The sequence below is a fragment of the Pipistrellus hanaki genome (genome assembly GCF_964339955.1).
Source record: "Pipistrellus hanaki genome assembly, chromosome: X".
NCBI lineage: Eukaryota > Metazoa > Chordata > Mammalia > Chiroptera > Vespertilionidae > Pipistrellus > Pipistrellus hanaki.
In genome coordinates this window covers 95,850,437-95,868,118 of record NC_140524.1, presented here as the reverse complement: position 1 = coordinate 95,868,118, position 17,682 = coordinate 95,850,437, and the positions used below count along the sequence as shown (strand labels likewise).

Genomic DNA, 17,682 nt, shown 5'->3' with positions numbered 1-17,682 from the left:
GTGAGCACCACACAGAGGGACTGTGTGGGGGATTCTTTTTGCCCATCGTTAGGAATGTCCAGCCCAGTGGGATTTTAACTATTGTAGTTCTGCAGGTGCAAAGAGTCAAGACAAGGGGTTTCCATGCCTGTGTATATCCAGCATGAACCTTAACACATGGTAGGCACTCAATGAGAGGAGGAGGAAAAGAGGGTGAGAATGATATAGGAAGAGGGCCTGTTATGTTGATAGAAAAAGAATAACTGTCTTTGAAGACTATCAGGCACATGCTGATTAAAGGTGGGGACAGTGTGGTAGTCATCTTTATATCTGTTGCAGATCCTAATATGATGCTCTGTATACAGTATGTGCTCAACGAGTTGTTTTATTTAACCCTTACAGAAAATATCAGTAAATAGTAATGTCAAGTTTTAGAAACTCAAGCATTTCAACTCAAAAGAAACCCGTTTACAAACTCAACAGAATAAACAGTAGTACATGGCTTTCTAGGAGTGGCTTTTAAAAACAATGTTTTCTTCCCCATTTATTAAAAAAAAAGATATATTCTCCTTTCACACAAGCAACTCTTCAAAAGAGATTCTGAGACACAGCATCTTTGAGTCTCTGAGCCAGAGAGTGTAATACAAACATCGAAGATAATTTTAAAGAAAAAAGTAAGCAAAATGTTTTCAATTTCTCATCTTGAAAAGTTCAAAACGCTTTAAGAATGTTAGTTGTTATGATGAAAATGACGAAAATCCCACTCAGATAACTCACAAACACATTTGTCGTTTTCCACCTACCTGTCTCATCATGCACTGCAGAAGACCCCGCATGAGTTTCACCACGTTCTGTAGAGAGAAAGTGGGACCAGTAACAAGACCAGCTTCCCTGCTCCATGACAACCTCACCACCTAGCCAGTAAGCCAACATTGCCTGCAGACTTCCCTGAGAAGGCAGATCCTGAGTGTATACAAGTATTCTGATTGTCTAGTTATTTCCACCTCTCCACTCCATCACAAAGAAAGAAAATTCTGACAAAGTGACTTATCTCAAAGGAAGGAGTTGGACCAGATGGCATCTCCCAGCTCTGAAATCTAGTGACTCCTCACTGATATTTTAGCAAGCAATTGTATAAGCCTAGTACCCTGGAGCTTTATGGCACAATTCTTAGTAATTTATTTTTGTTATTCAAGGATGAATTAAATCCACCATCCCTTCCCAAGTAATACAGCTCTGTGCCAAAATAGTCATTTGTGACACCATTACTGAACTGTTGAGTAAAGTTCTTACAAAATGCAAGTAGCTGCCAAGGTTTCTTAATAATATGTATTGTAACCAATTATTATAATTCTTATTATTATCATAAATAGAAATAGTACTTTGATAATCAGATACTATGTCCAGGCATTGTACAAAACACTTTACCTGGTTCTCTCTAATTCTTCCAACAATCTTTTGAGGTAGGTATTATTATTACCTCACTTTATAGATGAGGAACCAGAAGCTGAGAGAGGTGAGGTAACATTGCTAAAGTTTCCCAGTGGATAGAGCAAGGACAGAGTCCAGGCCATTTGACTCCAGAGTTTGAGTTCTGAATCAATACATTATGTGACCTCTCATTCCCTTTACAATTCATGTATTAAATGTGAATATTGAAAGACTTATCTTATTATGTTCTATGTGTTATTAATCCTCACCTGAGGATATTTTTTTCCATTGATTTCTTTAGAGAGAGTGAAAGTGTGTGTGTGTGTGGGGAGAAACGTTGATATGAGAGGGACACATCAACTGGTTGCCTCCAGCACATGCCCCAACCATGCTGGGGATGGAGCATGAAACTGAGGTTCATGCCCTTGACTGGAATTGAACCTAGGGCTGCTTCACAAGTGACTGGAGAACAGGATTGCTCAAAGTTGCCTGGCTGAAAGAAGCTCACCCAGGGCCATGAGCATCTCCTCTCTTACAGAATGTGCATGGTTTGCAGTGGAGGATGTAGTGAAGGGTCGTGAAAACTGAAAACACCTCCTGTGCTTAAGGATAGATTATTTTCTGACATATTCAATGATGCTATATTTTTTCTTTGGTGGGTATCTTAGATTCTGATTTTGGAAAACAATAATAGGACTCCATTGAGCTATATGAGAACATAAGCACAAAAATTGAATAATATCAACATGGGAAATTCCAAACATGTTTTAAATGGTGGCAATACTGTTTGGATGAGCATCCTTTCAACATAACTACTTGAAAGGTGTTTGGAATGTGTAGTTCTGGTGTACTGACTTTTAAAAAAACAATCGTATTAGTTTATATAACCTCATATATAACTACTAGAGGCCCAGTGCATGAAATTTGTGCATGGGTAGGGTTCCCTAGGCCTGGCCAGTGATCAGGGCCGATTGGGGCCTTCTGGCTGCCAGCCAGGGCCTTCCTTCTGTGCCACTCCCTGGTCAGTGCACATCATAGCAAGCAGTCAAACTCCTGGTCTCCCGGTTGAACACCCAAGGGGACACTTTGCATATTAGTTTTTTATATATATAGAAATATAAAATTGACAGAACATGAGTGTGAGAAATAGCTAGTTGGAAATTTTAATGCTTTATTTTCCAATTCATTGTGATTATTCCTTGGAAGGAAAAAATCTCAAAGGGAAAAACAAATGAGAAGTTGAGGCCACTTAAGTGCTTCCCCAAAACATTCTATAGCAGAAATGGAGCCAACATCTGCACCAAACTGTTCTGTACACACAGCTACTTCCTTGTAGGCTTTTCAGTTTAAGGAAGAGGTGCTGCACGGCCAAGACATGGCTGCCAATCAGCATTACCTGCTCCAACTCATAGGCTTTGGCCTTGTCCTCATCACGGTCGGCATTCTTGCGGTAGGCCATGCCCAGGCCCCACACGGCCAGGATGCTATAGATATTATCTCGCACCCAGGCATCCTTCTGTTCATGACTGGCAGACAGCAGCCCCGTGATGGGATTCTATTAAAAAAAGAGACAAAAATGATTTAACAACACCCTTTACCCAGCTCTTGGACAAGGAATACTTGTCTTCAGACACCACAACAAGGGTCAGGATTACAAGTGAAGAGATAGGAGTTTCAGTTCTTGCTCTGCCACCAGCAGTGTGATCATGGGCGAGAAGTGACATCACTAAGAAGATCTCTAAGGAATATTGTCACTTTGAAGTTCTTGTACTTTCAGTTTCAGACCAGATCACACTATTGGAAATGACAAACAGAAAAAGCCTGCAAGATTTTTATAAATATGTGCACTTCGGGCTTTAGGTCTTCTTCTGTCTTCATGTATCCACACAAATTAGTACAGCATTGTCACCAATGTGTACAGAAATGCCAAGCCATGCAATGCCATTGCTAAGTGATAGTCACTTCTTTTATTCTTTAGCTTGGGCTTAACTGTTGAAATGGAGTTGGACCCTACTGAAGAAAAAAAAGAGATGGAGTGACGGAGTGGGTCTTAGCTGCCTCATCTGTAACCCAGACACTTCCTGTACCTAAAAAGAGGTGCTGAGCAAGAGGACACTGGGAGTGCTATTTAGCTATTATATAACCAGTATTTTAAAGACCAGATGAGTCACTAAAAAGCCAGACCTTCACACATAAAAAAGTATATACAATGTTTATAATAGCATTATGCGTAATAGCCCCAAGAAAGAAACAACCCAAATGTCCATCAACTGATGGATAAACAAAATGTGGTCTATACAAATAATGGAATGTTATTCAGCAACAAGAAGAAATGAAGTACTGACACATGCTACAACATGGATGAACCTTCAAGATATGATGCTAAGTGAAAGAAGCCTGACACAAAGGACTATATATTGTATGATCTCATTTATGTGAACTGTCCAGAATAGGCAAATCCATTGAGATATAAAGTAGATTAGTAGTTATCTAGGGTTGGAGGTAGGAGTGAAGTGAGAAAAATGGGAAACAAGTGATGGATGGCATGTATTTTTCCCTTTTTCTGGGTGATGAAAATATTCTGAAGTTTATTGTAGTTAATATATTAAAACTATTAAATGGTATACTTTAAAGACATGAATTATATAAGTAAATTATATCTCAATAAAGCTACTGCTTTTTTAAAAGCCAGTCCTAATAAACTCTGTACCTAGAAATAAAATAGACAAGAGGAATCATAGAAGCCTCTGTTGACTTTTCCTGAAAATATGCAAAGAAATATGCATCTAATAAAATACATTATAACAATCGGAGCCTTGCCAGTTTAAAAAAAGGGCACCAAATTATTTACAAGAAGGCTCACCAAAAAATTCTCTTGGGTACTTTCCAAGTGATACTGCCAAGGTTATTAGGTAAAGAAACATTGGCATAGTTTAAAATTGTCTTACCCAAGGAATTAAATATCCGACTCTCCTCTTTAATCTATGCCCTTGGAAAAAACATCTGAAACTCAACTGATACTGCTCTTGGGGGCAACAGCATTCAGTGTATTGACATAGTTCTACAGCCAACAACTACAAATCAATGATTTTAAAGTCAACTAGAACGGAAGTCTAGGGATGGTTGACTGAAGGTACAAGTCTTATTCCAATAGTGGATATCTGGAGTTATTTTTTTTTAATCGCTATGCACCAACAATGTATAACGTAAGCATCTTTAACTGTTCTGAGGCCAGTTGGCTAACCCAGGACAGGAAACCATCAGGACATCCAGGGAAAGGACGTGGCCCCTTTCTGGTGTACCCATCAACCCTGAGTCCACAGAGACAAACAGCCTTGTGGTGACACAGCAGGGACTGCTTGCACATAGTGCCAAGTGTGGTTTGGATTATGAAATGTCACTGTCCTGCTAAATGAAAGTCACCTCTTTTATTCTTTAGCTTGGGCTTAACTGTTGAAGTGGATTCGATCATCCCTACTAGAGCTATATTTAACCCCTTGTTGGTGATCCTCACATTCAAAATGCATAAACAAGCCATGCTAAATTGGGGCACTACTGCACTCCACAAAAAGAATACTTACTGTTATGAACTGAATGTTTTTTTTATCTCTCCCCCAAATCTGCATGTTGAAATCTAATTCCTACTGTCCTGATATTTTGGAGGTTATGCCTTTGAGAGTGATTAGGTCATGAAGGCAGAGCCCTCATGAATGGGATTGGTGCCCGCATAAGAAAGCCCTTGCTTTCCTTCTGCCATGTGAGAAAGTACCAAGAAGTCAGCTGCCTGCAACCCAGAAGAGGGCTCTCATCAGAACTCAACCATGTTGTTGACCTGATAATGGACTTCCCAGCCTCTAGAACAGTGAGGAATAAACTTCTGTTTAAACCACCCAGTCTGCCGTATTTTGTTAGAACAGACTGAGCTGACTAGGACTTGCTTCTCTCTTTAAGTCTATGAAAATAATAATATTGTGTTGGAAGAAGATGTAGAAGTGCCATTTTGATGTGATTCATAAAACCTGAAATGACCATAGACTGGGTATAGTTTGTGACCTCCGGCCTTCTGTCCATTCTTTTTTAAAAAAACCAAAACTATATTTTTATTGGTTTCAGAGAGGAATGGAGGGGGAGAGATAGGAGCATCCATGATGAGAGAGAATCATTGATCAGCTGCCTCTTGCATGCCCCACACTGGGGATCGAGCCTGCAACCCGGGTATGTGCTGGTTGACACTCAACCACTGAGCCACACCAGCCAGGTTGCTGTTCCTTCTTATAAGAATGACCCAGTGGTTTTGTTGTTGAGTTATTCCCCTAGTAGAGGAGGATTGTGCTCTATCATCTTCACTCATAGTCACTGATTTTTGTGAACCACCCAACAGGTCTATCTTTTTAGAGTTCTGGGGTCTTCTGCTTACATTAGTTATCTTAATGAAAGAGGAACAAAAGGCCTCTATATCTGATGCAATTTTACAAGCTAAACAAACAGGCAAATTTCAGACAAGAGGAAGGTAGGTATATTTGTCCATGTTAAGCCTATGGCTTCAGATATGTCATTTTAGCTATATGCTACTTTCCAATCTTTTAAAAATATAATTTAATTTGATCTAGACCCACACATAACCTTCAGTGTATTGTGTTTAAGAGCACAGGCTCTGGAAACAGACTGCCTGTGTTCAAAGCTCTACCACAATCCAACTGTGACCTTGAACAAATTATTTCATTGTCTCCCCATCGATCAACTGGGGATTAGAGTAGTGCCTGGGACTCATGGGGTTGTTTGTGAGGATTAAATAAAGTAATTCGTATTAAGTATTTTGTCTAGCAGTACAAATCACTGCTCAATAACTACAAATAGATGAATATTATTGACCTATTTGAATATTTCATTCACATTCTTTCTTTTTCATATAATTACTTCAGGAAATCGGATGAAGATACATGGTTAGGTGAAGAATCCACAAGTTAGCTCGATGTAACCATCATTATTTTTATTAGAAAAAAGCAACGCCTTTTTTATTCTTACTATTAATACTGCTAGTTTTAATCCGTTGATATGGTTGAGATAAAAACCCTGGCAACTCTGCCCCCAGCTCTTTGCCTTTCCCCTTCTTTAGGCCTGGGTTTTGCTCACTTATATAAATCATTCCTTTCTGTTTCACTAAACTCTCTGTGTACTTTTCTTGAAAAAAAAAATTAATATCAGTGAGAAATTCTATAATAAGAGCCACTCTACCACTCGATAACTACTTCCTGAGGTGACAGGTGCGGGGCCATAAAGGAAGAGGATGAGGCAGATCTCAGTCAACAGCAGCTATCAGGAGAGCTACTGGGACAGAGAGTCAATGGTAGTGGCCCAATCAGTGTTAGAAGAGACAGCACGGACCTGAGCCAAAACCTGACCAGGGGGAGTGAGTCATGAAGTGTGAGTCCTCCAACTTTATTCTTTTTTTTTTTTCTTCAAGATTATTTGGACCATTCTGGGTCCCTTGCATTTCCATAGGAATTTTATGATCAGCTTGTCAATTTTTGCAAAAAGGTAGCTGGGCTCTTGATAGGAATACGTTGCATCTATAGATCAGTTTGGGGAGTAATGCCATCTCAACATATTAAGGTTTCTGTCCACAAAAATGGGTCATCTTGCCTTGGCTCACGTGTCTCACTTGGTTGGCATGTCATCCCATGAACCAGAAGGTGGTGGGTTAATTCCCAGTCTGGGCACATACCCAGATTGCGGATTTGGTCCCTGGTCGGGGCATGTGCAGGAGGCAACCAAATGATGTTTCTCTTCTCTCTTCTCTTTCTCTCTCTCTCAAAGAAAAAAAATAATTTTAAAATAGGATATCTTTCTGGCACAATCTTAAGTATTGTTTCCATGTTTTAAGCTTCCTAAGGGCAAAGTTTGCTTTTTTAGTTTACCACTCTAACCCAAGGTCCTGATCTCATTAGGTGCTAAATAAATAAATGGACAAATATATAATAAGGGTTATATTTTTACTGATTTATAGCCTGAAATATAATTCCACAGATATTAAAAGTATATATATTATCTATCTATATGTGTATTATGTATAGTTAATACAAGTAATTTCCCTTTTAAGAATGCTTGTTTTATTTTTCTACACATTCTTCGGTTTAATCTTTCTTCAGGAAACCCTGAAGTAGCAAATGAGGTTTGTACAACATGAACCTCAGGAATGATTCAAACAGGAGGTAAAACCTCATATTTGTTTTAAAAGAAGAAAAGTGAATAAAACAGGGAACTGCTTCTAACACAGGAAATGACTTACTAGATGAAGAGGAGAGATAGGTGAAATAGAGAATAATAACCTCACAGGACAGAGGTGAAGTTTTAGGAGGCAGAAGGTAGGACAGTGAACTTCACAGGAGGTAGGGGTACAATGCTAGAGGGTGAGCAGAGGAGATATGGTTCATGACGCCCTAGGATGGTATGTGTACTTTAAGAAGAAATATTCAACAGTATTATTATCTCCTTATAAAGAAATTTTTTGCTAATCCTCACCCAAAGATATTTTTCACATTGATATTTTTAGAGAGAGTGGAAGGGAATGGGAGAGAAAAGAGAGAGGAACATGAGACACATTGATTGGTTGCCTCCTGCACATCCCCTGACCAGAGCCAGGGATGAAGCCTGCAACCAGCGTATGTGCCCTTAACTGGAAATGAACCAATGACCCTTTAGTTTGAGGGCCGACACTAACCACTGAGCAACCAGCGAGGGCTCTCCTTGAAATTTTTTTAAAAAAGCTAAAGTCTTCATGATACAAACTCAAGAAACATCACTTACACAATCTTCTTGGCTGGGGGCAATACAAAGATGATTCTTGGAACAAGCAAGGGATGGGGCAGATTTTAACAAAAGGAGAGGGCCGAGATGCTGAAATGGTGATATCTACTGCTCCTAAGATGGTATGTGCATATAAAGGAAAGGGCATGTATGGGCTGCAAAGTGGGTGCTGAGCCAACAGGAGAACAGCAGGCTACGTTTGAACTTGAGCAATAGGTTGAAACAAACTAGACAGAATTCAACAATAATTTATTTCTTGAGCTCACATGTTTTGATTAGCCATTACTCCCACACTTTGAGCTGACTCAGCTCCCTATGCACATGCACTCCCACCCCCAGGGCCCTAACAAATCTTTAAACAGAACCTCTTCTCCCTTTTCCAAATAAGGCGCCCCTCTCCCACCCTAGCAGCTACTCTGTGACCCAGCCACATCTTACCCTAATACTTAGACGCAAGAAATTGCAACTGTAAAACACTGACTACAAGTTTTAACAGCAACCGACCAGCAGCATGTGAATGGATACCAAAAGCCAGTGCTATGTTAATGGAAATAGAGTTTTCAGAAGGAAAATGAGAGTTTCACTGAACTGCCAGCCTGGCAGAGTGCAGCTGGTGTACTTTGTCACTGACAAGCGCCATGTTTCAAAAGGGACAGCTGTTATCTGCAACATCCCTAGAGGGTGGATCAGGGCTAGGAAGAAGCTAAAAGCCAAGTCTCAGGGGAACAGAGGAAGAAGATGGGTGGTTAGAGAAGGTCCCATTTACATGTATGTGAATGTGTTCTGTAAGATTCCACAACACTAGGTTAAGGACTGACATCTCACTAATGCCTCACCTTACTACAGGAATTAGTGAGAAGTAAAGAATAAAAATCTCTTAAGAGTGATAAAGCCAGTGCCTCTATACAATGGAATACTATGCTGCTATAAAAAAGAAGGAATTCTTACCATTTGCAGCAGCATGGATGGACCTGGAGAGCATTATGTTAAGTGAAATAAGTCAGGCAATGAAAGAAAAATGCCACATGATCTCACTCATTTATGGAAAATAAATAACATTATAACCCGATGAACAAAAAGATAGATACAGAGACAGTAAAGCACTGAACAGACTGTCAAATTACAGTGGGAAGGCTGGGGAATGATGGGGGAAGAGAGATCAACCAAAGGACTTGTATGCATGCATATAAGCACAAAAATGGACACAAGACACTGGGGTGGGGGTGGGATGAGGGCATGCAACAGGGGGTAGAGGAGAGTGGGGGAAGGTCAAGGGGGGGAAAAGGAGATATATGTACTACTACATGCAATACTTTAATATATAAGAAGAGTGATAAAGCCATTTGCACGCTAGAGGCCCAGACTGTGAGTTTTGAAAAATACAAGTTTAAACACCACATATTCAATATTTACCAATAAATCCCAGGTTTTTATCTCCAGTTCAGACCTCTCCCTTGACTTCTAGACTCATATATTCAACTGCCTACTTACCAAAGCTTCACTGAACCCCTTATCTTCCTCCCCAAACTTGCTTCTCTACAACTTTCTCTATCTCAGTAAATAGCAATTCCATTCTACCAGCTGCTCCAGCCCAAAACCTTGGAGTCATTCTTGACTTCTCTTTTTCCCACAAACCTTACACTCAGTTCACCAGTAAATCCTGTTATCTCTATCTTTGGAATTTCTTCCAAATTCCACCACTCTCAGCTGTCTCCACAGCAACCACCTTTGTCTGAGCCAGTGGTCGGCAAACTCATTAGTCAACAGAGCCAAATATCAAATTCTTCTGAGAGTCAAATTTTTTAAACTTAAACTTCTTCTAACGCCACTTCTTCAAAATAGACTCACCCAGGCCATGGTATTTTGTGGAACAGCCACACTCAAGGGGCTAAAGAGCCACATGTGGCTCGCGAGCCGCAGTTTGCTGACCACTGGTCTGAGCTATCATGCTTCAACTGAAGAAGCTTCGTAATTGGTCACACTGCTTTGCTCCTTTGATTCAATTTCTTTAATGGTTATGGTTCTAATTAGGATTTTATGCTTTTCTTGAGATAATGTTGGTAACATTTATCTCGTAAACTGTCCATTTACATTTTCAAATTTACTGCCAAAAAGTAGTCATAGTATTTTTTCCATTTTCTCCTGTATTGTTGATGTGCCCCTCCCATTGCCCTGCCAATTTACCCATTTATTAGTCTTTTCTAAAAAACAGCTTTTGGTTTTATCAATATTATTAGTTTTATATTATATTATTACTTCTACCTTATTATTTACTTTCCTCTATTTTCTTGGGTGCGTCCTGTTGGCCTTTTCTCGATCTTGAATTTACTAATTTTTAAAATTTTCTTCTTTTCTAATATACACATTTTAAGGTTTTAAATTTCTCTTCAAATCCCACTCTAGCTATATTCCATAAATCAGTGTTTAGAATGCTTTTGTGGTTATTCAGTTCTAGATATTTCATAATTTCCATTTTAATTTCTTCTTAGATCCATGATATGTATATCCATGACCTACTTAGATATATTTAGAAGTGGGCTTAGTAAGATTCCAGACATATTTGGAAGGGTTTTAACAATTGTTTATTATTGCTCTCCAATTTTCTTGCATTTTGGCACAAAAATGTGGTGTACATAAAGTTGATTTTTCAGTGCTTTTGATACTTTCTTTTTTGAAAACTTGATGACAAGTTGGGGTAAAAAGAAAGTATCAAAAACACGGCGGGGGGGGATAAGAGATCAACCAAAGGACTTATATGCATACATATAAGCATAACCAATCTACACAGACACTAGAGGGGTGAGGGCATGTGCTGTGGGGTGGGGGTGGCCAGTGAGAGGTCACTGGGGGAAAAGGGAGACATATGTAATACTAGATGTGATACTTTAAACAATAAATAATTTAAAAATAAAAATATATATAACTTTGTAAGATTGAAAAATTATTATTTCCTATTGGTGGAGCACAGAGTTCTATCTATGCACACTTGATCAAGTTCATTTTTTAGGGTGCTCAAATCTTCTATGTCCAAAATTATTTCTCTGCTTGATCTATTAGTATCTGAAAAGGGGGAGTTTAAAGACTCCCACTATGATAATGGGCTTAATTTCTACAATTAGGCCAAGTTTTGCTTTGTACATTTTGAAGCAATGTTGTTAGTATTCTGTGTGTTTAAAATTGCTTTATTTTCTTGGTGAATTATCCTTTTATCATTTAGTAATAACATTTTTTAAATTTCAAAATCTACTGCTTGGTATTAGTATAATTACAACAATTTCTTTTTCGTTTGCATTTGCCTAGTATATTTTGTCTCACTAAATTACTTTCAACTTTTCAGTATCCTCTGCTTTAAGTTTTGTCTCTTATAAACCACATGTATTTTAAAATTCTTTTTAAATAATTTCTATTATTTGGCTAATTTAAAAATTTACATTTATTGCGGTTACTAATATAATTGGACTTATTTGCATCTTTTTTGTTTTGTTCTTTATGTTTACTATGTGTGTGGGGTTTTTTACTTCCTGTTCTCCCCAAGCATTATTTTCCTTCCTTCTCGTGGAGTTGTCAAATATTCTTTGTTCCTCCATTGCTTTAAAAGTTATATATTCCATTTATTTTTACTTTAATGTTAATGCTTATACATGAACTCCTGACTTAAAATATGTAATACCTCTATCTTCCTTCTTAATGTGATAAGGGTCTTAGAATGCTATACCTCCTATCTCCTCCCATTCTTCTGCCACATTATTACTTTCCAATATTTAATTATATCTTTTAAAAATTATTACTATTTTTTCCATTATTCCATGTTTTACTTTTTCCATTCTCATTTTAAATTCCATTGCTGTTAAATAACATTATTTACAATAGTTACTATCCTGGTCTTTTAATAATCTGCTTTTTATAACAAACTAGAGGCCCGGTGCACAAATTCATGTACCAGTAGGGTCCCTTGGCCTGGTCTGTGGGTTCGGGCTGAAATGGGCTCTCCAACATCTCCTGAGGTGTCCCAGATTGTGAGAGGGTGCAGGCCAGGCTGAGGGACCCCACCAGTGCATGATCAGGGCTAGGGAGGGACGCAGGAGGTTGGTCAGCCAGGGAAAACCACAGGAGGGCTCCAGAGCATGACTGGCCTCACTTAGTCCTAATTGACCAGACCCCAGCAGCAAGCTAACCTACCAGTTGGAGTGTCTGCCCCTTAGTGATCAGTGCAAGTCATAGCAAGCAGTTGAACAGCCTTAGTTTATCATTAGCATATTACGCTTTGATTGGTTGAACAGATGACCTGACAATTAGCATATTAGGCTTTTATTATATAGGATAATTTGCAATTAAAGTGAATAATGCCTTGATCATTATTTTTCTTTCAGATCCACATTCTCTTATCATCACTTTGTACTGAACAGTTTTATAAATGAGCCTTCAAACAGAGCTGATCTTGAAAAAATGCACAAGGTTAGTATTTCTTATCTGAGCTAAAATAAATCTAGGAGTTTCTTTTTTTTTTTAAGTCAACAAATATTTGAAGATACTTCCTAGAATATATACTTATACTCTCTCCATATATAAAACCAAACTTGCAAAGGATATTTTTATAAACATAGTTCTTTCCTTCTTTTATTGAAGATTCAAATAATATTAAGCAGCAAATATATTTGGCAAATTACTAATGGAAAAAATTTCTCTTCCACAGATATAGGAAAAGGAATTGGTTTACATGCTAGCTGTTATGAACAAACTATTGCCTCTAAAGACTTTTTATGAATTTAAGAGTAACACTGAATGATTTCTAACACGTGAAATCAATGTAAGTTGATCTTGATTTAAAAAGAAAATCAGAAACAGAGTTCAAAGCTGACATTGAAAAAATGCCTCATAAACATCTGCACATATCTACTGTAGATGGGGAGATATAGCATAAACTTTAGAAAGCATTATTCTATCTCACTTATTTTTTTATTGTGGAAAAGTATATACAACAAAATTATTCATTCATTTCTACAGAGTGGTTAAGCGGCATGCCTAAGACCACTCAGAAAAGTCCTAAATGGTTTGCGGTTCGACAATTGTGAAGACTCGTTGTTGGGGTAGAATGGGTGCGGTTCGGAGAAGGTGGAAAGGAATAGGATTCTACATGTTCAGGCTCATGGGATTTCCCAGCAGAACCATACTTGGAGTATTCTGGTTAGCCAGCAGAGGTTGACCAGGCAGTCGAGAAGGGGAAAGAGGACAAACACAAAGGCTTCTCACCAACCACCCCCAAAACAAATACAACTAAAGGCTCAGTCCACTTTTTAATCATTAAAATGTTAGAGAGGAAAGTCCAACACTTCAGATTTGCTTTAACAAGAATAGTTCTTTTGCTTCCGGGGGACTGCAAGTCTGGATCAATAGCTAGGTCATCAGGATGGCTCAGAGGCCTGCAGGACTTAAAAGTAACTTTCATTTGTGTGGAGCAGTGCTTGATGAAAAGGGAACAAAACTAATGAGATCTCTATGTTTAAGGATCTCACCATATCAGTGGAAGACACATGTTCAAAGACCAGAAAGAATCAGTAACTGGATCCAGGCCTTTAGGAAAGGGAGCAGCGTGAGCCAGGGTGGTAAGGCAAGGACATTTGGCCTGGGTGTGTATGGCCTACAACAAAGTCTTAACACAACAGCACTCACTGTTTACTGATTGCCTACTACAGTGCCAGGCAACAGACTGGGCACTACTTTTTCTTCATAATACTTCAATAGAGGCAGGCGTTATTATTTCCATTTTACAGATGAGGACATGGACTCAGAGAGGTCAAGTACATGTCATTCGTTGAAAGCAGAGGTAGGGATTTAAACCCAGGTGTGACATAAGAACCAAGCTTTATTAGTTTGCCTTATAACCCCTTCCATCACAGTAATGGAAGGAACAGCCTTTCAACTTGTATCTTAAAACACTTTCGTTGGCATGGCTCAGTGGTTGTGCATCAACCTATGAACCTGGCAGTCAGGGTTCGATTCCCGGTCAGGGCACATGTCTGGGGTTGTGGGTTCGATCCCCAGTGGGCGTCATCCAGGAGACAGTCGATTAGTGATTCTCTCTCATCAGTGATGTTTCCCTCTCTCTCCCTCTCTGATATCAATAAAAATATATTTAAAAAACACTTTGTAGATATAACATATTCGAAAGAGGAAGGCAAAAAATAACCTCCATTCACCTGCTTACTCCTTCTTTAGCTCTCGATTTGAACATCATCTCTTCCAGGAGTCCTTCCCTGCTCTCCAAGCTGGGCTAACCTTCCAAAACAAGAGCCACCATCCTTCATGTGCAATTTCAAAAGCCAACAAGCTCTGAAAATTTCAAATATTTTTCTAAGTTTGTGGCAAGCTCATTTGGTGGCTAAAGATGACCTGAACTGATATGAAACTATTTTCAGTCTTTACTCTTCTACTCAGTGTGAATATTCATATTCTGATGTGGAAATAATAATGTGTTTGATTAAGGGGTGCTGCTCAGACTCCATTGCAATTATTAGAGAACTAGAGGCCCGATGCATGAAATTCATGCAAGAATAGACCTTCCTTCCCCCGGCTGCCGGCCCCGGTCCCTCCAGCACCCAAGACCCGGGCTTCCCTCTCAGCCCCAGCTTTGTTTGGAAGAACATCTGGTCTAATTAGCATATTATGCTTTTATTAGTATAGATATATAACATATGCATATTACTTTTCTAAAGATCCAAACTTTTCTGACTTGCAAACCACATCTGGCCCCAGGGTTTTCAGAGGATGGATACTGGCCTTATACCCTATGCATAAATCTCACTGCACTACAAAAATTTATTCTTCTGTGTGAGTCCAGCCACCTGACGGACTGCCTTGCATATAGTAGGGGCACAATAAATATTTCCAGAATGAGGAAATAAGGCTGAGAAATTGGCTAAGAAGGGCTAATGGTTAGTGGCTTGGAAATGACCATGGCTCTCAACTCGAAGGCCAGGAATCTAACCTTGGAATGCCACTTCCTCCTCTGGCAGGAGGGTCCTATAAATAGTTGCTGTTGATGGAAGGCAAGCAACATAGCGGCTGTCTTCACTAGGAATAAAAATAGTCCAGTTTTCTTAGATGGCGGGTCCACATATAGCATTAGGCTGGTAACACAAAACAGCAGGCATATTCATCCTTCAGACCATATGAGCAGCTCAGAGGTCCCCCAGAGTTTGGGAGCCGACCTGCATTTGGGTCTGACCCCAGTAACCTTTCTGGCCCGCAGTTTGCTCATCTGTGAAATGGCAACCAGAATAAGTTGGAAGGCCCTGCCAGGCGGGTTGCTAACAAGGTGACCCACGGGAGGGACAGCAGACAGTCGCCCCGCACTCCGGGTGAGATGCAAACCTCAGGAGCTTCTTCATGCCTGTCTACTGTCCTCAAAGTTCAGAGTCCATTCTTCTCATTCCGTGGGCTCCGGCCAACCCACACACACCTCCTCTCTCATCCAAAAGAAGCAGAGTCAATGCAAAAAGACAGTGGGCAAAAAATTCTGTGAAGATTGGCCACCCAGCCTTTTTTTGATCCCCTCATAGAAGATGGGGCGGGATGGAGGGAGGGGGCAATCACAGGCCAGCGGGATTTAATTTACAAAGGAAAGCTCTTAACCGCAAAGTCTCAGGACCCAAGAGGGGACTGGGGATGACCCCTTCTTACCTGGTAACACAGGATGGTTTGCTGCACCAGCCTAGCGTAACCGTCCAAGCGGACCCCGGAATTGCTCCTGCTCCTCATTTCGGCGATGCTGGGGGGGTGGGGGGGGGAGACACGCTGCACCCGACTTGCTGCGTGGAGGTGGGACTCCGGGCTGCGGCTGTCAAACGGGCCTGCTTGCCAAACACTCAGTCTCGGTCAGTTCTTGGGCTGGAGCCTGGCAGTCGGAGGTCGGAGCTAACAGAAAAGATAGGATCTAAGTGTGATTGGAAAACAAGCAGAGTTTCAAGAGGCTGGAGGGCGCGGGGGCTGGGACGGAGGCTGGCGCTCCTGCGGCCCCCGCGGTGGGGATCGGGGAACTGGAATCCGGGCGCGGGGCTAGGACCCGCCCGCCGAGCCTTTTTCGTCTAAAGGCGATCGGGAGGAGGCCCGGGGGAGGACTCCGAGCCCAATCATACTCGACAGCCCCGGCCCTGCCCCCTCCACACCTCCCACCGAACAGAACTCCCCGCGGCCAGAGGGGAAGGAGAATGGGGAGATCCGCGGGAGCAGCGGGGACCCCTGCCCCCTCTGGGAGCCCATTACCTACCCGGGGGCTGCCGATCGCAGGGGAGGCTGGAGAAGGAGAGCCGCTCGCTGCAGCCACCTAGAATGCCCGACCCCGCCTGGGCCCCGCCCACCGCCCCGCCCCCGCCCCGCCCCCGCCGCGGAGCGGAACTCGGAGCAAGGTAGGCGTGGGCTCCGCAAGGGGCCCCAGACACCCCCAAATCCCTGCGGCGCGACGGGCCCCGCCTTTCCGAGGTGAGTTTACAGACTGCACCCGGTCCTGCCCTCTAATCCCGCCCCCAGGTCTGTCCCCGCCAGCCCAGCGGAACCCTCCAGGGGCGTGGGGGAAGAAGGGGGAAGGAGGGGGTGGAGGGGGGAGGAGGGCTCGGGGCTGGGCAAGAGGCAGCCTGAAGGAGGCTCCCAGGATGAGCTGCCAATCTCACCAGAGGCGGGAAAAAGAAACCCGCCCCCTGCGGCCTCCCGGGCGCCCCTCCAGGGGCCTGATTTCTTGCCATGCCCTTGGCTGAGTCTCCAAGGCCCAGTGGAAGCGGACTAGTGGCGTCCAGTAGGGAGGAGAAAGGGTCCCTAGCGCCCCCAGTCCCACTCCTAGTCATCTGGACGCTGCTCACCTAGCCAGGCCTGCAGTTAATCTCATAGGCCTACAATTTGAAACTTAGATTTGTTTATTGTGACCCATAATCACCCACACTTCGCAATTATTGGCCCAGTATTCATTTTCCACCAAAATCTGGCCCCACATGAATTCCACTGGACAGCTTCTCTAATGTAATCTTTGTTTCCACGAGCCCACGGCTAGTCCCCATACATTTACTGTCTGCTTGCTTCACCCGACAGGCCCTCCTCCTCCTCCTTGCCTATCTGAAGCCCATCTTTCCTTTAAATGTCCTCATAGTTCCTCCCTCCAGTTAGCCCTCCCTGTTCTCTGAATTCCCATAACAATTTCTTTACTAAGAGCTTAGGTCTTGGAGTGAATTCAAATTGACTTGAAATTCCAGATCTGACATGTACAGGTGGTGTGAGTTTAGGCATGCTGTTTTAGCTGTTTCAGATTCACTGTTTTCCTCTGTAAAATGGGGTAATAATAGGGTGGTTGTGAAGATTAAGAGGATGAACCAGCACTTAGAGCCATGCATGGTTCCCAAAAAAGTACTTCATAAATCATAGGTGTTTTCATCATCATTTGACGACAGTGTATTGCCTCATTGTAATTGTTTTCATGTA

At 41.4% G+C, this 17,682-nt stretch overlaps 1 protein-coding gene across 5 annotated transcripts in view; it reads right to left on the bottom strand.

The window, feature by feature from the left end:
* The window catches only part of PHKA2 (phosphorylase kinase regulatory subunit alpha 2), a 57,198-nt gene extending 40,624 nt beyond the window's left edge, over positions 1-16,574 (bottom strand). For 4 of the 5 annotated variants that reach the window (XR_014793688.1, XM_084869439.1, XM_084869441.1 and 1 more), the window contains exons 1-4: positions 16,484-16,574; positions 15,898-16,131; positions 2,807-2,965; positions 783-830 (exon numbers count right to left, since the gene is read on the bottom strand). Coding sequence is in view for 4 of the 5 variants with exons in the window: in XM_084869439.1 (XP_084725565.1) it covers positions 783-830; positions 2,807-2,965; positions 15,898-15,975 (285 nt within the window). In the remaining variant the exon portion in view is untranslated. Of the gene's footprint in view, positions 1-782; positions 831-2,806; positions 2,966-15,897; positions 16,310-16,483 lie in introns of those variants that run through there. The other variant, XM_084869440.1, reaches the window with a different exon arrangement.
* Between the last annotated feature and the right edge of the window lie 1,108 nt (positions 16,575-17,682).